Genomic DNA, 22151 nt, shown 5'->3' on the forward strand with positions numbered 1-22151 from the left:
CCATGACACGGGCAGTCTAAAAAAGGAATTTGGAGTCAACTCCTGCACCGCGATTTATCCTGCAGGACCCCTACAACTTTTTGGAGGAAGCCTACGGTGTATATCGTACCCAAAAAATTTGTTGTTGGTCAACCACTCTACAGCATGTCCAACTCCTGGGAATGTTGCACTGAAGTAATTGCAGTGTAAAAATGTGAACAACCCCATGGGCAGTAATTATGTTAATTTTTTCCGTGATTTTCCCGACATTGCAGTCTAAAAACAATAAGTGAGAGAAAAAGGATGATCCACAATTTGAGCTGAAACTGGAGTTTCAGCTCGAAATATCACCCATCCTTTTTCTCTCACTGATGCTGTGCGACCCATTGAATTCCCCTAGCAGGTTGTGTTTGGCTTCAGATTCTAGCATTTGCAGTTTCCTATGGGTCTGTGGAATAAATCCAACTTGTATAACCAAAGATTTAATTTGTTTTTTTTCAGAGGATTGAGAATGTTCAACTAAATACATGAATTGAATGAACACATACTGATAACAGCAGTAAATAATCAGTTAAAGGGAATGGTGTGCAAATGAATTCTAAAGTAAAGCTAGCTGGTTAAAGGCAGCAACCATCTCTGAGCTGACATGCCAAGATTACACGGCCTTTGATATCAGTTAAATAAATTATGTTGGCATTAGAAGAATAAGACTTTATTTGTAATAATCTGATTTAATCAAGCATATCGTCACAACTAACTTTGAAGCCTTCTGATTAATTGTGGCCTTAATAAACCAACAGAACTGTTCATCACGAGCAGAACACTTTAAGTGTGTCATCAGTGGTGGGAAGTTTTCTTTGTTGCATGGCCTATTTAACTTGGGGAGGGGGGGGGGGGGTGGAAGAAAGTAACACAAACCTAAAATTTTCTGATTCAAGCTATTCTTTTTAAAGAGCCATAAAAAGCCAAAAATAACATTTGTATTCCCTTAGTGCCTCTCATTTTCACTGTGGAATGTTTGGAAACTTGGAAATTTTTTTACTTTGAAGAGACATTTTTTTTCCTGTGTAAAGTCATTGAATTTGTTGAGCTAATGCTGTTTTCCTGAATCTTTCCTTCTTCCTGTCTGTACTTTACAATGTAGCAAGCTGAGCAGTTGTTCAATCAGATGTACACGCCAGTAAGTGGTTCTAAAATGCCCTCTGTAACATATGAAAGCATGAGGACCCACTGACCAAGCATTGTGCTTGAACCTAAGTGCAGCTCTGCAAACATTTCAGACTTGTAATTTTCAGCCATATTGTAAGTAAACTCTGTGGACTTCAAGGTCTTGGCTATGTTTGGTTTAATGGCTACTAATTGAAAACTGACAAAATAAATTTGTTTTTTTTGTGATGTAGCCTTCAGGTCTACAGAAATTTGGTAAAGTGACAGTTTATGCACAGACTATTATACTTTGGTATACTCTAATACTCTCAATTTGTGATAATTGGCAAATTGGTGACACTTGTGTGTTTTATAGCAAAGGTTTACATAAAACATTCATTTTCAAAAAAAAAATCCTTGATTATCAGGAAGGGTGGTAATGGGGAACACAGACACCTTTTGTTCTGTGCCTAGACTGTTGTCAGGCAGATGAATTCATTGCAGAACTGAAAGCACTTAGAGGGTTAATTTAAATTAAATATTATGAAGCTTGCATGTTTCAGTTGCATTGTTTCAAGTGATTTAAATTTCCGCTTTTTTTTCTGCATTTGAATGATTAATGTTCATTAAATTATTCAGATTTTTAATATTTTAAGTGGCTAATTTTGTTCACCTTCTTAATATTTGCAGTTATGTTTCTTGCTGTTTTTGTGAACTTAATGTGCAAATTTTCAAATGTAACAGAAATGTCACTGTTTTAGCTTCCAGCAAAATCAAATTTTGATTTATCTACCGTACTTCTGGACACATGTCCTTTCACAGAAATACAGCAATTTTTGATATTAAACCAAAATTGAAGAATTATGCCATTTTATTCTTACACTGAATCCATGGACTGCTGGCATCTGAATGAACTATTATTACATGCTAACTATGCTCTCTTGAGACTCTGATCATAGAATTAACACTGTTAACAGTAACTTGTTTCATTGTGTTCATTACCTTCTAGAAATCTAGTCAATCTGCTTTTCTTCAACCTGCCAATCTAACATAAATAAATGACAATAAATGGAAAACATTTTAATGTTGAATGCAGACATTAAGATGTTTTATTGCTGATGTGTGTGCAGCAATATAAAGACTACTTTGCATTGTCTTTTCTAGATTTATTTCAGTGGTATTTAAATTGGCAATGAATGAGGAATTTGTTCTCATCTCCCCTCTCTTAATCTTTTGCTACATACCTAATAAATTAAGGTAATAAACCGCTGGTTTTAAAGGCACACATCTAAGTACTTCTGAATGATAACGTGGAATAGAATTTTGCTAAGTAGGTCAGTACAAAGAATGAAGTTCACTAAAAAAAACCATTCTTATAATTAGTAACAGTGGCCCTATTTACCTTCACATATTGAAATCTATGGAATAAAAGCCTAGCAATTTCTGTTCAAACCACAAAGAAAAACCATTTTTTTGAATGAAGCAGATGTTCTCACTCTTTTGATCAGTTTAGACCATTTAGTGATACAAAACATTATTACAAAGAATTTGAGCATTGTCAGAATAATGCTGTATTTTTTTTTTATCCTGTAACATGATTGGTTTAGTTTAATTTCCTTTCTCATATTTGGTTGCCTTGTTTTGTCTTATGTGCCTGGTTTTGTTTTCAAGTTACCAATTAGGAGCTATGAGGAAAATAGGGTAGGCAAACAACGCAGTGCTTATTTTTTTTTTGTTGTGTGTGCTTGCTTGAAGTCCGAAGTATTAAACATAGGCTGCAAATTGTTTCTGTAGTGTTGTATTCACTATCTAACATAACATAATTGGATTCCTTTAATGGGAGAACTGTGCTGCATTTTAAAGCATGTTTGTCAGGCTTGTTCTGCTACCTATGGAAGCGTGTGTGTGTGTGTGTGTGTGTGTGTTTATTTCCAAAATATTTTGAATGTCGTGCGGTTGAGTTAAATTGCCGAGATGAAAGTGCAGTTGTATTGACGATGGCTGTCTCATTTCCCATTCCTGTCCACGAATCAGGCCCATGATGCTGAAGAAGATGTGCGCTTGAACCCGGAAATGGGTGAGAAAATGAGGCAACTTGAGAAGGATGTGGCATATTACAAAGAGGAGTCTGGTAAATCCCAGGCTGAAGTTGATAGACTCTTGGAGATCTTGAAAGAAGTGGAGATGGAGAAAAATGACAGAGATAAGAAAATAGCAGAACTTGAGAGGTGAGTGTTAACTTCCAGTTTAACGTAATAAAGCATTAAGCATATCTGAAACTATGGGATCTCCTCTATGGGATGAGACTATTCCATTAACGATTGGAGTATAAAAATTTAATACCATCAACTGTTACTTTGAACTATGTCCAAAGATTGATCATGGCAATTATCCACAATTTACATGAACTTGCACAAGAAGGTAAAACACGTCATTTTGAATGCATAGAAACTTAGAATTATGACAGGAACCCCTCCATAGATGCTTCAGAGCAACATTCTCAAATTATTTGATGCAGCCATGTTAGGTCTAATCTCGGAATTTGACTTGATTTCATGTCAAGTTTGTGAACATTCCAATTCGGCCTCCAACATGTGGCAGAGGACAAGGATGGAATAAGTGGCCAGGAATTGGGTTTTGCTTGGTCACTGAAGATCATTTCTGCTCATGCAGTAGCAGGTATTTGGTAAAACCGTGGCAATTATTGCTGGGGTTAAGGTTCAGAAGTACTAATGAGGTTGAGCAGGGTGCTGTTCAAATCCATTTGACAACTGATCCCGTGTTTTGGATGTCTTGCTGTCCAATCTTGCTTTCTACTTTGGCTTGGCTTCACGGACGAAGATTTATGGAGGGGTAATGTCCACGTCAGCTGCAGGCTCGTTTGTGGCTGACAAGTCCGATGTGGGACAGGCAGACACGGTTGCAGCATTTGCAAGGGAAAATTGGTTGGTTGCTTAGAGTCATAGAATTTATAGAGTTATAAATCACAGAAATGAGTCCTTCAGGTCACTTTGTTCTTTTTACCTATTTCACCAATCACACAAGCTTACATTAGGTCAGTACTGTTTTTTGCCTTGCCGTTTCTGCGGCCTGTCGCAATCTCCTTGAAATGCAGTGATTGTATCTTTTTTTATTGAAAAATTTATTTTAAATTTTACGAAGGAATACAAAAGAAATATAGTATAACAAAATATACATAAAACAAACCCTTATTCCCCTTAACCCCCACCCTCCCACCCCCTATCCCCCCCACCCCTTATTATACCTCTCTCCCCCTGGAGCTTAACGTACAGAAAGTAGGTTATTACAAAATACGAATATGTAGTGTGGGTTGAATTACAAAGCAAATAAAAATAATAATTACTTAACATTTAGCTTCATACATTTCAAATATGAAGTCCACATATTTTCAAAAAAAGAATAATTATTCCTCAAATTATATGTAATTTTCTCTAAATACAAATATGATTGAATTTCATTATGCCACCTCTGTATACTTAGGTCTACATTCATTTTTTGCCAAGTTACCGCTATATATTTCCTAGCTACTGCCAAACTTAAATGAATAAATGCAACCCGAAATTTATCTAAACTTGTTGTTAATGGATTCATATATCCTAATAGGCACACCATGGATCCATAAACAAATCTATTTGAATTAAATCTCGCAAAAATTTAATAACCTTTTCCTAAAAAGATTTAACTTTTGAGCATTCCCACACAGAATGTATAAAAGTACCTACCTGATCTCCACATCTAAAGCACAAATCAGAATCCCTAAAACTATACCTCTTTAACTTTTCCAGAGTTAAATATAACTGATGTAAAAAGTTATAATTAACTAAACTATAACGTACATTAACTAATTTTGTAACACTATGTAAACATAAATCAGACCATACTTCATCAGGGACAACCATAGCTAACTCCTGTTCCCATTTATCTCTTACTCTCAACACTCCAAACTTCTTCATTTTTGATTGTAATAACAAATGCATCTCTGAAACAAACCCTTTCTTTCCCTTATCCATAAGCAACATTTCAAATTTCGATTGCCTTGGTAATATCAAATCTCGACCAAACTTATTAATTAAAAAATCCCTTATTTGATAATAAGCAAATAATGTATTTCGTGATATTCCAAACTTCTCCCTAAATCTATCAAATGAAAGAACTAAACCTGCCTCAAAACAATCTTCAATTAATACCAAACCTTTTAAGTCCCACTCCTTCAAATAAGGGTGGTGCATTGAGAAGGGAATCAATTGATTTTGATCCAGTGGAGTTTTAATTGAACATATTTCTTTCGAACCTATAGACTGATTCCACTTGTTCCATATTTTAAATAAATGAATGAAGACTGGTACTTTATATGTTTGCAAAAGCAATAAATTCCATGTATATATAAAACTATGCAATGACTTTTCATGTATCTGATCCATCTTCACGTAGGCCCACATTGGTGGTTGGTCAATATCAAACAATCTATTAATAAACTTCAATTGTGCTGCCTGATAATAATTTTGAAAATGTGGTATAATTGAAGACCTCCCAAGTCATATGACCATGCCAAATTTTGCATCGATACTCTTGATAATTTACCTTTTCATAAAAAAAGACGTACTGACTTATTCAATTCTTTAAAAATATTCCCCGATACCAAACATGGAATTGATTGAAACAAATACTGAATACGTGGATAGATATTCATTTTAACACTGTTTACTTGGCCAATTAACATCAATGGTAAATCTTTCAATCGATACAAATCCGATTTAATCCTATTTAATAAAGGTAAATAATTTAAACTATACAAATTCTCAAATTCTTTATCAATAAATTCCCCTAAATACTTAATCTTCTCAGACCATTTAAAATTAGTAATTTGCCTACAGTCTGAATAATCTTCTTTGGATATTGGTAATATCTCACTTTTCTCCCAATTTACTTTATATCCTGACATTGACCCATAATATTCCAATAATTCTTGTAAAGGTCGTAATGAACTCTTCAGTTTAGATAAATATATCAATATGTCATCTGCAAATAAGTTAATTTTATATTCATGTTGTCCAATTGTAATATCTTGAATTGTCATATTCTGTCTAAATGCTTGAGCTAAAGGTTCTATTACTAATGCAAACAAGCTGGTGACAATGGACAACCCTGTCTAGTTGATCTACACAAATTAAATGCTTGAGAAATCTGACCATTTGTCACCAACTGTGCGGAAGGATTCTTATATAATGCCTTAATCCAACCTATCAAAAATGGCTCAAACTTAAATCTTTCTAACACTTTAAATAAAAATTTCCACTCTACACGATCAAAAGCTTTCTCAGCATCCAGTGCTAATATCATTGGTTGATTAACTTGCCGTCTGGATGCATTGATTATTGTAATTAATTTAGTAATATTATCAACTGAATATCAATTTTTAATAAACCCTGTTTGGTTTTAGTAAAAAATTAGCTAATCAGTTAGCCAAAACTTTTGCTAAAATCTTATATAAGCCTACAAGAACCAATTTATAGGGGAAAGAGCACATCAAGTGCATGGCAGTTGAAAACGGAACAAACTTCCAGAATAATTAATCCAGTATGTGGAAATTTGGGTATTATAAACCACAGGAGAAAAATGAGGAGGTTCATACTTTCTATGAGGAATTGTATACATCTGTGGATAAGGTGGATGTGAACAGATTGATACTTTTTTTTCTAGTTTGAATTTGGCTGTGTTGGAAGAGCAAGATGTAAGATTGTTAGATAATTCATTCACAGAGTTTGAATTGAAAGAGGCATTACAAGCAATTCCGATGGGTAAATCACTTGGCGAAGATGGATTTACGGTGGAATTTTATAAGGAATTTCATGATTCGTTGTTTCCAGTATACATGGATGTTTTGAGGCAGGCCACGGATACTGGACTATTGCCTGACTCATTCTCAAGAGCATTGATAACGGTTATACCAAAGAAAGATAGAGATCCATTGAAAGCAGTGATTGTATCTAATTGCATCACCTCCTCTGGTAGGAAGTTAAAGATATCAACAACTCTTTGTGTGTAGGGGATGGGGCGGGCCGGGGGGGGATGTAACCATTTTTATTCAGACCTCCTTTAAAACTCTTATCTCTCATTTCAAACCTGTACCTCTATTTTTTTTGATACCCTTGCATGCAAAAATTATTCTGGCTATCCACTCAGACCACACCTTGTATGGTTTAGTATATCCCTTTCTGGTGACCGCTCAGCCTCCTTTACCCTGTGAAAAAAGGCCGTGCTGATCCAAGCCTTTCCTATATTTACTGTCCTCCAATCCCCACAACCTCTGGTGAATCTCCTGCCAAATAAAAATGGAGGAAATACATGCTTTCCTCCAATCTTCTGTTTTGTTTGTTGTCACGTGTACAGAGATACCATGAAAGGCTTCATCTTGTGTGCCATGCCAGGTGCTTGCAAAACATCACTGTGCTCCAGTGCCATTTTGGATGTACAAAATACATTCCCTTAAAATGGGGTTAATCATCGGCAGCATTTAAATTTAAAATTAACATTAACATCAAATTTCAATAAGAAATAACAACAGCTTCCTGATAGGTATCTGGCTTGACCATTGCTCCAGTAATGGTCCCCGTAACTGTTTGCAATGGTCTATACTGCCAAAGCTGGTTCTTTTTCTCCCCACATCAGCACTGCCTTCCCCACATTTAGATTTATTGTCGGAGGACATGCATGACATCACATGCAACCCTGAGATTCTTTTTCCCTGTAATTAATTTAGTAATATTATCAACTGAATATCTATTTTTAATAAACCCTGTTTGGTTTTGGTAAAAAATTAGCTAATCTGTTAGCCAAAACTTTTGTTAAAATCTTATAAAAGCCTACAAGAACCAATTTATAGGGGAAAGAGCACATATTGGAAGTGCAAAACTGCACACAATGTACACATGCAAACAAACAAAGAAATATAGGCAAACTGACTGTGTGATGCACGATCAATTACGCAAGGACTGAAGTTACTTGAACTGAAGGTTTTTATTAGCAAGAGATGGACAACGTCCCTTGTGTTGTTTGCTCACACTGACCTGGCCTCAAACCGGGGGCAGGGTTGTGGCATGACAGCCTTCATGGGGGCTAAAGGAGAGGAGTCACGAGCTGGCCAGTGAGAGCAGGGTCAACCAAGAAAGCTCATATCATTTACATATTCAATAGGGGTTTCACCACATTCACCCTGTCTTTTAAAAAGAAGTCCCAGGGAGGGGGTGTGGTGCAGTCAAGAGCCCTCATAAGTTCAGTCTGTCTGGCAGCATCCTTTGGTGCTGTGGCCAGCGTGCCCCCATCCGGGGATCTGTGGTGGTCTCCGTTAGTTGTGGCTGCTCCATTTGTTTGGCCCAGCCGGGGTGCTTGGTTGAGCCAGGGTTTGGGGGGGCGGGGGGGGCACTTGTGTGTCGGCTGGTAGGTTGTTGAGGTGATGAGGGTAGGGATCTGACACCCTGGAGAGCTGGGGAGGTGTACATGTAGGCTGGTTGAGGGAGGGGTGAGGGGGTCTAGATGCTCCCATATGTTTCAGGTCCTGGATGGATACTGTGTCCTCGCATCCATGTGGGAATGCCATGTAGGCATACTCTGGGCTAGCGTGAAGCAGCTGGGCCCTCTCGACCAGAGGGTTGAACTTATGGGTCGCCATGTGCTTGCGAAATAGGATGGGCCTGGGGATCGTTAGCCAGGTGGGTAAAGTAGTTCCTGATGCCTGGGGAATGCAAAGAGTCTCGAATGCAAGAGGTATCTCATTGGTGGCTGTACCCAGGAGGGACCGGGTAGTGTGGAGGGCCTCTGGGAGGATTTCTTGCTTGTAGGGGATGGGGAGATCCTTGGATCTCAGTAGTATTGCCTTCCAGACTGTGCCATTCTCCAGCTCCACCTGGCCATTTCCTTTGGGGTTATAACTGGTGGTTTGGCTGGAGGCAATGCCCTAGGGCAGAAATATTGGTGCTGCTCATCACTCATGAAGGCAAACCCCTGTCGCTGTGGATGTAGCAGGGGTATCCGAAAATGGTGAACAGGTTGTTCAGAGCCTTTATGACGGTAGCTACGGTCATGTCCGGGCAGGGGATGGCAAAGGGGAACTGCGAGTACTCATCGATGATGTTGATGAAATACATATTGCGGTTCGTGGAGGGTTGGGGTCTATTGAAGTCCATACTCAAACATTCAAAGGGGTGAGTGGCCTTGATCAGGTGTGACCATTTGGGCTGGTAGAAGTGTGGTTTCCACTCTGCTCAGACTTGGCAATTTTTGGCCAGCATCCTGATGTCCTTGATGGAGTAGGAGAGATTATGGGTCGAATGCCTCGTGGGCTTCTGACGGGGAAAACGGTGGCCTTGATGAGGGGACGGGCCTTCCTCACATTGCTGGGAACCCATTGCGCATAATAAGAGAAAACCCCAGATATTTTCAGGGTCTTGAGATAGTGGGGAGTGGGGGAATGGATGGCTCCATTCTCCAGAACAGAGCAGAGCAGACTATTATGGCCAGGTGACATGTGCTGAAGATGCTCTTCCCTGCGTTGTATGTCAGATTGAGGCATTTGACGGTATGGAGGAAATTTTGGAGATGCTCGTCATGGTCCTGCTGGTCATGGCCACAGATGGTGACGTTATTGAGGTATGGGAAAGTGGCTCGCAACCCATGTTCGTCCACCATCCGATCCATCTCCCTTTGCAAGACTGACATCCCATTCGTGATTCCAAAAGGAACTCTGAGAAAGTGGTACAGTCAACCAACTAGTGGCTCAGTCTTTTCTGATTGAGTAGCCTCTGCCTCACGTAATCGGAGCAGACGCCTGCTACACAGGCATGTCTGATCAGCAGCTGTGTGTGCTGTTCAGCACTCATAGCCTGGCAGTTGCAGTCCCTTGCAAGCTCCTTCAGGGCCTTGACAAAGTCATTGAATGTTTCCCCGGGTTGCTGCCTGCGTGAGTGTAGTATGTGGTGTGCTTTGACTTCATTCACCAGAACCTTGTACTGGTCTTTAGGTGTCCATGGCTTTTCCATGGGTCTGGCAGTCCCAGACCATCTGGTAGACTCGGTGCCCGATGTACGAAAATAGCAGATGGAGCTCGTCTTCGTCCTGGATCACAGTTTCAGAGGCTGCGAGGAATCTTTCGAAAAAGCGGCGCAAGAGTGTGAATTTTTCGGCTTCTTTGGGTTCTCTCGGGTCAATCTATTGGCAGTCCAGCTTCAAGTATTTGTCAATGTTCTGAAGAAACAAAGTCTTGCTAATAAAATTGATTCAAGATCAATTACGCAAGTACTGAAGTTACTGGAACTGAAGGCTTTTATTAGCAAGAGATGGCCAACATCCCTCGTGTTGCTGGGTCACACTGACCTGAGCTAAAACTGGGGTCTAGGTTGTGGCATGACAACCTTTATGGGGGAGAAAGAGTCACAAGCTGGCCAGTGAGTGCAGAGTCAAACATAGAAGATCGTATAATTTACATACACATTAATGCTTTGACCACACTGTCCATTACAGAGAGGAAGAAAAAATCAATGAAGTACAAAAAAAAAATCCTTGAATGAGGAGTCTAATAGTGGTGGGCTAGCAGCTGTTCCTGAACCTTTGGTGGGAGTCAGTGAGGGATAGCATGTAGACAAGAAATAGGAAACAGGTGAGAGGAGGCTATTATCCTTCATGCCACCCAGAAAAATCAGGATGGGGTGAGGAGAAAATTCATTTTGAGGAGAGTTCCTGAAGTGGTGGTCTATTCAATATGATCCCGCTATTACATAGAAGGTGGTTTAATTGATCTATCTACCTTATATTTTGCTGTTGAAAAAATAATACCGCCCTAAATTACCCACTTATTCAGTATGTTTCAAGCAGAATTTAAACACTTAACATTTTTTGATTTTGTGTTTGGACATTTGGATGCTTAAAAATATCATAAAACACACAATTCTGTTTGTAAATTTCTCATTCCCAGTTCATAATTTCACTCATCTGATGCTGCCAAACCATTGCATTTATAAGTAGGCACGTGTTGTTCTGCACTGATTATATACTTGCAGTGGTTCTTTTTGAACCATAAACTAATTTCATTGGATTTGCTGCTAAGGAGACTATTTATTACCAAGCATTTAAGGTTCTAATTTCTCGAAATGTTCCTGTTTCTCTATATAATTCTCACTTCGAAGTTCAGCAAATATAACCGAAAATTAATGGGAAGTTAAAGATCTTAATCCTGACCAAATATTGTGCCCAGAGTTTATTTGCTGAGATGCAAAGTATCTCCAAAGTTCTGGATACCAAAAAGAGCCAAAAGCCAAACATTTTGTGGCGCTGACACGATATCACATGTTGAAAAAAGACATCACCTGACTTACCCACGATGCAGAGCTTGGAGCTACTTGGGAAGACGGACACTAAACAGCTGAATGTCAGCTCAGGGAAGCAGGCTGGAAATCTTGAGCCATCCGTGAGTGACTGGAGAAAGTCAGCAGGTCAGGCAGCGCATGGGGAGAAATTAGGTGCAGTGGTCACCCCTTAAGCCAAAGGACATGAACGCCAATTCTCCTCTCTTTCTATTTCTACTTCGTTTACAAACTGGGTGCAGCTGTATCCCAGCTGCAAGCGGTTGGAAGAATCCTTTGTCCCAGCATCATCAAGGAGAGCAGCCTCCCGGGTGGGAGAGGGGAACTCGGGCTTCTGGGCAGGAGCGGGGACTGTAGTCAGGACTGGCAGTGGTGGGGAGGTGTCGGGGATCAGAGGATGCAGTGGGAAGGTATCAAGGATCGGCGGCTGCAGTGGGGAGGTATCAGGGATCCTCAGCAGTGGTGGGGAGGTATCAGGATTGGCAACAGCGGTGGGAAGGTATCGAGGATTGGCGGCTGTGGTGGGGAGGTGTCGGTGATTGGCGGCTGCATTGGGGAGGTGTCGGGGTTTGGCGGCTGTGGTAGGGAGGTGTCGGCGATTGGCTACTGTGGTGGGGAGGTATCGGGGATCGGCAGATGTGGTGGGGGGGTATCAGGGATTGGCAGCAATGGTGGGGAGGTGTCGGGGATTGGCAGCTGCAGTGGGGAGGTATCAGGGATCGGCGGCTGCGGTGGGGATGTGTCAGGGATTGGCTGCTGCGGTGGGGAGGTATCAGGGATTGGTAGCAGTGGTGGGGAGGTGTCGGGGATTGGCGGCTGCAGTGGAGAGGTGTCGGGGATTGGCTGCTGTGGTGGGGAGGTATCAGGGATTGGCAGCAGTGGTGGGGAGGTGTCGGGGATTGGCGGCTGCAGTGGAGAGGTGTCGGGGATTGGCTGCTGCGGTGGGGAGGTATCAGGGATTGGCAGCAGCAGTGGGGAGGTGTCAGAGATTGGCTGCTGCGTTGAGGAGGTATCGGGGATTGGCAGCTGCAGTAGGGAGATGTTGGTGATCGGCGGCTGCGGTGGGGAGGTATCAGGGATTGGTGACAGCTGATGCTACTGTGCTGTTTTGAGTTTTTTTTCAATAACCAAAAAAAAACAAAAACTGAACAACCTCTGGACCGAAGCGTTTTGGATATGGAGAATTGTACTGTAAATAGTCAGTTGCAAAACTTGCCTTGCCTCAGTTATTTATCAATTCCAATTTAATTTCATTTACTTTATGAAAGAAATGCTGATTGATACAACTTGCACAAAATTAAGTCAATGACCAAATTGTTTCCTTCTCTTAATTATAACTTTCAAGTTGCAAACATGCATAATATTTATTTTTGCAAGATAATGTTGTAATGTTTAGTGTTTATTGACTTCTAACTCGTGTATCATAAAATAGCTAGATAGACCCTCCAAAAGCTTTTGAATCATACCCTCGTTATACAAATTTGCTTTTCATCCAAGACCTGAAATGAAAAGAAAAACAATTTTCTTCAAGTGATTAACATTATGACCACATAAAATGGAGACAAATAAGTTCTTTGAATAGTGGTCTATACTTTGAATGTGGTATTCTTTTTTCAGTATTATCTTCACACAAATTCAGTGATCAACTATTTGACTTTACCGTGCATTTAAAGATTGTTTGCTATTTCGAGCAACTAAAATCTGAGGCTCTGCATTCATATTTATTTACTTTTAGTATCCAAAATGTGTTTAGATTAATATTTATCACATTGCTACAAATCTACTAATATTATTTGTATGGAGATTCAAAACATGCTATTCATTTACCAATATGTTCAATGTCACCTTCCATATGATTGGACAATTTGGGACAGGTTGATCAGAGATTTCCCTCTGTCTTTGCTATTTTTATCTCCTCTTCTCCATTGGCAGAGCACGCAGTTAATACACCTCAGGACTGCAGACCCCCATGCCAAATAGGGGCGTTGATCTGGGATTTCTTGGGAAAGTGAGTGCTTTGTCTTCGCAGACAACCCAACTAACTGTTCAATGTGCTGCGCTGTTTATGCACGCACCCCTATAACATATTTGTGGTCAGTTTCGTACATTCTGAATTTTGTTAAATAGACAGTGGCCTATTTTGTTTGCCTACAGCAAATATTAACACAATCAAGAAATGAACATCTCCTCTGTTCCCTGCAGTTTGAGAATGTTCAATGATACACATGTTGTATTAAGATCTCAGATATCAATTAACAATCAGATTATTTGGGTTAGGGTTAGTGAATATCAGAATTTTTTTTTCCATTCTATGGGTAATTTCACAAGAATTCCCCTTGATATTCCAACAACACACGCTTCTGCAAAAACAGAAGTTTGTAATTCCTCTTTTAAAGCTGATAAATTAATATTTTGAACAAAATGTCTATGCACAAATTTAGTGCCTTAAAATCATTATATCGATTGCCCATGTAAGTATAGGATACATCTTATGTGCCATTTCAAACTCATTGAATACTTTATTGACCATTGAGATCACAAATTATAGACCCTTAGTTAAGTAACAAAGTACATCAGCCAAAAAACATTCTTGTCTCTTTACATTGTATTGTAACATACGCACAATATGAACGACACGCACATCAAAGCCTTGGAAAATGAGACTATTGTTCTGGCTGTCGCACTTATATGAGCCTATGGCGCTGACTTCAGGGTCCCGCATCATCCGAGCGTCAGCCTCAGATTAGTTGGCATTCCCCACCTTTCCACCATGCGGAGTAACTTGGGATAACGGCTATGTCACTCCCAGGTGTGCGGGGTCACCGCGTTCGTCAGCCATTTTGCAGGCCAGTCCGTGTCACCACGTGCAGGCCGCTACAGTATATTCAAATCCCACTTTAGAGACATTAGCTAAACATCTAACTAATCAAGTGTGTGGTTGAAGGTGTCTTCCTTTAGAAAAGATACAAAAGTAAAGCTATGCTTAGCTTCATAACATTATTTTGAAGAGCAAAGAAATTCTACTTCATAACCTGGCTGTAATTTACATTCAACCAGCATTGCTAAGGTGCATTATGTTATATAGTTTCATATTGATAGTTAAGGTATTATCCCCTGCATAACTGGGGGAAAATTCTAATACTACAAATGAGTTCAATTTAGAAATATGCATTTACTGTAAAGAACCTCACATTTATTAAAACCTATATAAATGCAGCATTATTTCAAAACCTTTAAGGCGAGAGGAAAAGATGAGGAAATAACTTCCAACTTTCAAGTAGGAAATTTATCAGAATATTATTTTTGTGAAGCAGTTGAATACAATATTAGAAAGGTTACATTTCAGTTTTTAATGCAACGATGGGACCACATTTAGAATGCTATGTTTAGCATTTGTCTCTTCATTAAAAGATGGAGCTAGATATGGGGACGCTATTCAGGGAAGACTTGGATTGATGTCTATAATGAGTAGGAAAGGTTGGATAGACTTGTATTTCCTGGAATCGAGAAGAAATGAGAGGTAGCTTCATTAAAGTTGATACAATTCTGAGAGGTTTTGACAAGGTGGATGTGGAAAGGACAGTTACAGAGGATGTCCAGTTTTGTTCCCCTTGTTTAAGAAAGCATATACAGTACTAGTATTGGAGGAAGTCCAAAAGAGATTCCCTTGGCTAATTCCTGAGATGAGGGAATTGCCCTGCCAAGAGCAGCTGCAGCAATGAGATATATGAGGGGTGTTTTATTTAAACATATTTAAAGAAGAGGTAAATAATTTTTGGAAAATTATGGAATTGATGACTATGGGGAACTGGCAAAGAAGAGATAAGGGTAGGGGGACATTAAATGGTGAAGCAGGCTTGAGGACTCAGTGGCTTATTCTGATTTGGTCAATTATTTATATGGGAGAACCAAGAACTAATACCTCTGCTTTAAACAATATAAGTTCAAGCTTATTGTCATCTGACCGTACAGATACATATATAACCAGGATATCTCTGGACCATAGGGCATGCACACAGACACACAGTGCAACCTACACATTCTATATGCATGAGCACACACATACTCAAAATATATATATTTATAAAAATAATATACACATTTCCAGAATTGTTAACAGTCTCACTGCCAGAGGTGAAGGGATTTTCGTCCTTTCATATGGAATTCTCCTCCTCAAAAGGCGCTGGAAGCAAACATATGAAATATTTTTAAGGCAGAGAGTTGGTAGGCTCTTGATCAGCAAGGAAGTGACAAGTTACTGGAGGAAAATGGGAAGGCAGGCTTCAGGGTACCACCATCAGATCATCTCTAATTTTGTTCAATGATACAGCAGGCCTGAGCGGTCAATTGGCTGCCCCTCCATTCATTAGTAAACTGATGGATGAAAAGAAATTGGTCACAAATTTTACATGCTCGCTCTCAATGTTTTGATGTCTCCGTTTGGTTATTCAATTCCACCAGGTCCTGTTAATGAGCTTTTGGAGATCTCTGACTTTTTTAGTTTTCCTCAGCTTTAAAGTAAATAACCATATAACCATTTATGGAGCAGAAACAGGCCACGTTGGCCTTTCGAGTCCATACCGGTTCACTGATTTTGTGCGCCCTCTTCAGGCATTGGTCCCGGTAGATCTTCATTCAATAACGATGGGTGAATTCAATGCAGGTGGAATCTTATTGAAATTGAAAGCAAGATTGTTGTCCTGGCACCACACAACCAGATTCTTGATCTCCATCCTGCTTTCTGCCTCATGGTCATTAACTTGGATCTCCGAAAATCTTATCGACTAAAACTTACCTTTATAAACATTAAGCAGTCTCTAAAGACTTTCAACACATTTGTTTTTGCTTAGGCAGAAGACCAGAGGAAATTCGACAAGGTTATCATAATTTATAAATTAATGCTCTCCCCGTGACGTGTGTGGGTTTCCTCCCACCCTCCAAGGACATATGAGATTTGTAGGCTAATTGGTGTATTTGGTGGTAGGGACTTGCGGGCCGGAAGGGGCTCTCTCTTTTATAAAAAAAAAGGACACATTTCTGTAACGGAACCGCTAATTTGTATTCTCCCTCAATTTTCATCAAATGCTGAGGAAACAACCCCCACCAAGGTACCATCAAAGCTTTCAAATATACCCTCTATGCTGAAATGTCATTTTAATGAGCTAAGCAGCCATATCTCTACAGGCACTGTGACCTGATGTAGAGAAAACTGTGGAAATATCTAGTGGATTATTTTGCTCGATATCTCTTGGGTATTTAAATAGACCATATAACACATAACAGTTTATGGCATGGAAACAGGCCATCTCGGCCCTTCAAGTCCACGCCGGTTCACTCAAACAACTCCGCTAGATCCCCCCGCCTATTCTCCACCCATAACCCTCCAACCCCCTCCTATCCATGTATATATCCAGCCTCCTCTTAAATGAAAGAATTGACTCTGCCTCAACTATTTCCTCTGGAAGATTATTCCATTCAGCTACCACTCTCTGAGTGAAGAAGCATCCTCTAATGTTTCTCCTAAAATTTTGCCCCCTTACCCTCAACTAGACCATTAAAATAAAAGAACAAATGGAAACTTCACTAAAAGCAAAACAAGCAGATACACTTAAAAAGTTTAGACGTACAGCAGGACAACCCAGGAGTCCAATTAGGCCAATAAACCCACAATTTTGAATGGTGGGAAGAAACCGGAGCACCCAGCAGAAACTCATGAGCACATGGGGAGGGTATACAAACTCCGTATATTTAAAAAAAAATAGTTCATTCATTGCTGGTATTTTGAGAATTCAGTGGTTGACCACGTGCAGCTGAGTAAATATTTGGTGTCAAAATTTATTAATACTCTTTCTATTCTCAGGCATTGGCTGTTAGTGAATTTAGCTGCCCTAACTTTAAATTGTTCTTAATGGTGTATGTCCATTGAAATGACTTAACTTCATAAAGCACCATTAATACTGTTAAGTACTCGGCTATTTCTCAAAAAATATTTTATTTTTAAATTTTTCCATATTTTCATGTTATCTTTAAACTTTTATACATTTTGAATATATATTAAATATTTACATACAAAAGAAAAAGAGAAATATATCCCTCTTTTCCCCTCCCCCTCCCCCACTCCCCAATATAAGAAAATAACTTTTTTGGACAGTCAGAGCTCTTATTTCTTTCATAATTCTATTTTCCTGGGATATCACGTCTTTATGTGCCTTGAAGGGTCAGATTTACAGTTGGACCCTTACATAATCTAAGTACGGTTGTCATTATATCATAATGAAAGTGACCTATTTATTTTTTAAAAGTTATAAGTGATTTTTCTCCATGGGTGTACAACTACTCATCTCCCTGGCCCATCAAGCAATAAGTAAGGGGAGAGTTGGACTTCCAGGTGATTGTTCTACACTTCTTGGCCACAGCCAGGGCTACCTTAACAAAAAAGATTTGAAATTTAGTCAATTTGTTGCTCACGTCCATAAAGTTGCTCAGAAGGTCACTTCTGTTTTCTTGTTAGTGTTCTTCCAATACTCTAAATAATCTCATGCCAAATTTTAATTGTATGCATTAGAATGGGCTTATCTTTTTTTGTTATCAATTTTACATTCCATTTATAAATGAAATTGTTCACTGTATCTTTTCTCATTGTATGTAGTCACATTTGGATCCGTGAGGGAGAGTTCCCTTCTTCAAAAATGAATGAAAGGAACCTTGCCTGGGCTGCTAAATAATAGTTTAAAAATCTGGTCATCTTAATTCTCTCATCCTATATGTCAATTTTTCCATTGTGACCCTAGGCACTTTGTTATTCCAAAGAAATAGTCATATCTGACCATTAGGTATCTTAAAAAAATTCTGAGGCAAATAAATCAGCAATGATTGAAAGAGGTATTGCAGTCTTGGCATCACTTTCATTTTCACACAAGTAACCCTTCCAACTAAAGTAATAGGCCGGTCTCTCCATCTTTGTAAGTCCTCCTCTATCTTTCTGAGCAAGGGGAGATAGTTAAGTTTGTATAAATTTTGTAGATTATTATCTACCATTATACCAAAATATTCAATTACATCCATTTTCCATTTAAACCGGCTTCCTTTTCGATATCTTTCATAATCAAAATTTGTTATTGGCATAATTTCACATTTTCAAAATTATTTTTATATCCTGAAACTCTCCCATATTTTTCCAGTGTGGTCGTAGTTTGGTCAAAGACTCAGCCTGGTCTGATTAAGTATAGCAGCATGTCATCTGCAAATAAAATGATTTTAGGTTCTTCCTGGCCAACTCTGAATCCCTTTATATCTGGATATCTCGGCATAATTTCTGTTAATGATTCAATTACCAAGACAAAGAGGCTTGGAGACAGTGGGCACCCCTGCTACTGGATCTACTCAAAGGAAACAATGATGACATTTGGCCATTAGTTATAATTTTGGCTTGTGTGATTTATGATATAGAGTTTTTATCCAAACAATAAATTTTCGGCCATTCCATATATGATAAATCACTATTATGTATAATTGTCTTTTCAGGCACAGCTATTGGCCGATTGTACTTGTGACTCCTCCCCATAGGCTCCTGTATAAAGTTGGCTGTTCCACAGCCCCCATCTCAGTGCAGGACAGTCACACAGTATGGATGTGCTGTCATTCTTAAATGAATAAAAGCCTATTGGTTTCTCAATAACGGTCTTCCCATTAATTGAGGGTGTGTCACCACACTTTTATAGTTCTTTGAATAGGAATGGCCACCCTAGTGAAATCAAATAGCTTTTCTGCATCTAACGATACAAGTATATTTGGGTTTTCTTTCGACTTAGCCAAATGAATTATATTAAATAGTCTGCTCAAGTTATCTGCAGAGGGTATTTTTTTTAAAGAAGCCCACCTGATCTGAGTTTATCAGTTTAGGCTAGATATTCCCCTAGTCTATTGGATAGCACTTTTGCCAAAATGTTGTAATCTGCATTTAACAAGGGGAAAGGTCTGTATGATGACAGTTTTAGCGGGTCTCATTTTTTTTGGTAGTATCGTAATAATAGCTGTTGAGAAGGATTTCGGAAGAGTGATAGTTTCTACTGCCCAATCCAACACCTCCATAATAAGAGATATAAAAAGATCTTTAAATTGTCTATAAAACTTGGGTGGGAAACCATCCTCTCCCAGTGATTTATTTGCCTGTAGTGCATTCAAGCATTTTCAATCTCTCTCTAGTGAAGGGGGCATTTGATTCCATCTGATTTCTATCTCCCAATTTTGGCAGTTCAGTCACTGAGGGAAATTCATCTATTTCAGTAGAACCCCTTCTCAAGTCTGATTCATACACCTTTGTATAGTATTGTTTCAAAGTATCATTAATTTCCTTCTGATTATATGTCCATTTGTCAGGCTCTGTTTGAATTGCAATTATCATCCTTGCTATCTCCTCTGCCTTTAATTGCCATGACAAAACTTTATGTGCTCTATCTCCCAATTCATAATGCTTCTGTTTTGATTTTAAGATAATTTTTTCTAATCTATATGTTTGTTAAGTATTATATTTCAATTTAAGTTTTGTATTTTTCTTTCAAACTCATTCTCTAGTATTCTTTTTCCAATTCTGTTATTTCTTTCTCCAGGCCATTGATCCCTGCCGTATACTCCTTCTTTATTTTTTTCATATATAAAATTATCCATTCTATCAAGTAAGCTTTTAATGTATCCCATATTGGGAAACTATCGTTAATAGAGGGTCTTTTTGTTTCACAAAACAATTCTATTTTTTCCCTGATAAAATTTGAGAAATATGTCCTTCTCAACAATGTAGAATTAAGATGCCATCCATATATATTCTCTTACTTCTCAGGCATCGTTATCATTAAGGTCAAAGGCACATGGTCAGAGAGTAGTCTGTTCAGGTATTCCATTTCAACCACTCTGTTTTTCAATTGTGCAGACATTAAAAACAAATCTATTCTTGTATAGGAGTCATGAACCTTTGAGTAGAATGAGTAATCGCTCATTGTGGGGTGTAACTGTCTTCATACACTAATCAGGTTTAAATCTTCCATCAAAAACATAAGTTTTGCAGCTTTTGCCATTGTCACTCTCCTTGCTGATTTATCAAGGATGGGATCCAAGCAAAAATTAAAATCTCTTCCAATCAGTACATTTTGTCTACCCTCTACTGTTTTTAAGAAGACATTTTGTATAAAGGATTCATAATCAAAGTTTGGAGCATAGATATTCATGAACATCCAGGATTCTGCATATATGTGCCATTACAAACTTTCCTGCTGGGTCAATGGATGTGTCTTAGGAACAACACCAGTATATTTTTGTTTATTAAAATTGCTACTCCCCTCGCTTTGGAGTTAAAAGAGGGGGATATTGACTTGTCCCACCCAATCCCTTTTTAACTTATTGTGTTCTGATTTTGTAAGGTGTGTTTATTATAAAAAATCTATATCTGACTTTTTTTAAGTGTGCCAAAACACCTTTCCTCTTCATGTGTCCATTTACTACATTGATATTACAACAGATAAATTTTAACATTCTATTCATATTTACATTTATACATAATCAGGTCTGTAATTAAACCCTTTTGATTACTTATACAATAAAGTAATTTTCCAATTTTAATAAAAGCATGCATTGGCCCTGCTCTGATGGTGACTTAATCAGGAAACCCTGGAAGTCCACGAGAAAAGCCCACAATACTGTCCAAGAAAGAACCCCTCCCCTTTGCTTCAACACTATTTTGAAAAAACTCTCCCTCTCTGGTGCCATTAACCCCTTAAGTCAGAGTATCCACCCTGCTACTATTTTGCTAAATATTTACTCTTGTTAAGCTCTCCATATACTTTTCAATATTACTTTAAATAACCAATAATAAATAGTTCAAAAATATAACGATCATTTTACATTCTTTCTGATGTTTAACATTTACTGTTCACTTTGCCTTTATTTTTGTTCTTCTTTCTGGCATCTATTTTTGGGTCCCCTTTACAGTTTTTGTAGAAATCACTCTACTTCCTTTATTGCTTGTTAAATTATTCGGGGTCCCCCTGTTACATTGATTCAAAGCGTCACTGGGTACAGCATTGTATATTTTATATTCTGTGTTCTTAATTGTCTTATAACATGGTCAAATTCTTTTCTTTGTTTTACCAAGTTAGCACTTAAATCCTAAGAGAATAGTACCTTTCCTCCTTCCTTCTCGATTGGAACACTGTTTACCTTGGCATACTCCACTGTTGCTCTCAGTGTCGCCTCCCGACCCCAGTAACTCAAAAGTCTCACAGGGACCACTCTCCTGGACTGAGCTCTCTCTGTAAGTAGTTCTTCCTTAAATTTCCCCACTCCCAGCACTTGTGGGATACACTCTTCAATGAAATTCACCAGGACCTTCCCCTTGTTTCCTTCTCTCAGCCCAACGATTCAGACATTATTTCATCCGCCAATATTTTCCACGTGGTCGATTTTGTCCACTTTAATGCATTTTCCTGCAGGTTTTTTTTTATTGTTCTTGAGTCATTATCAGGTCGTTTTCAACCTGGCCCACCTGAGTATTCAGGTCTTCATTCGCTGTCATCTTTGCTGTTATTTTCTCCTGACACCTCTCTTTGCACATCTTCCACCTTGGAGAATCATTCACTCAGAACCTCCAAGGATTCTACC

General features: G+C 38.7%; 1 protein-coding gene across 6 annotated transcripts in view; it reads left to right on the plus strand.

Moving 5' to 3' along the window:
• Positions 1-22151, plus strand: part of LOC138764158 (ERC protein 2) — an 871420-nt gene that overhangs the window by 424511 nt on the left and 424758 nt on the right. For all 6 annotated transcript variants that reach the window (XM_069939655.1, XM_069939657.1, XM_069939658.1 and 3 more), the window contains exon 11: positions 3160-3353. In XM_069939655.1, coding sequence (XP_069795756.1) covers positions 3160-3353 — 194 coding nt within the window. The remainder of the gene's footprint in view (positions 1-3159; positions 3354-22151) is intronic.

This window comes from Narcine bancroftii, chromosome 5 (genome assembly GCF_036971445.1).
Source record: "Narcine bancroftii isolate sNarBan1 chromosome 5, sNarBan1.hap1, whole genome shotgun sequence".
Taxonomy (NCBI): domain Eukaryota; kingdom Metazoa; phylum Chordata; class Chondrichthyes; order Torpediniformes; family Narcinidae; genus Narcine; species Narcine bancroftii.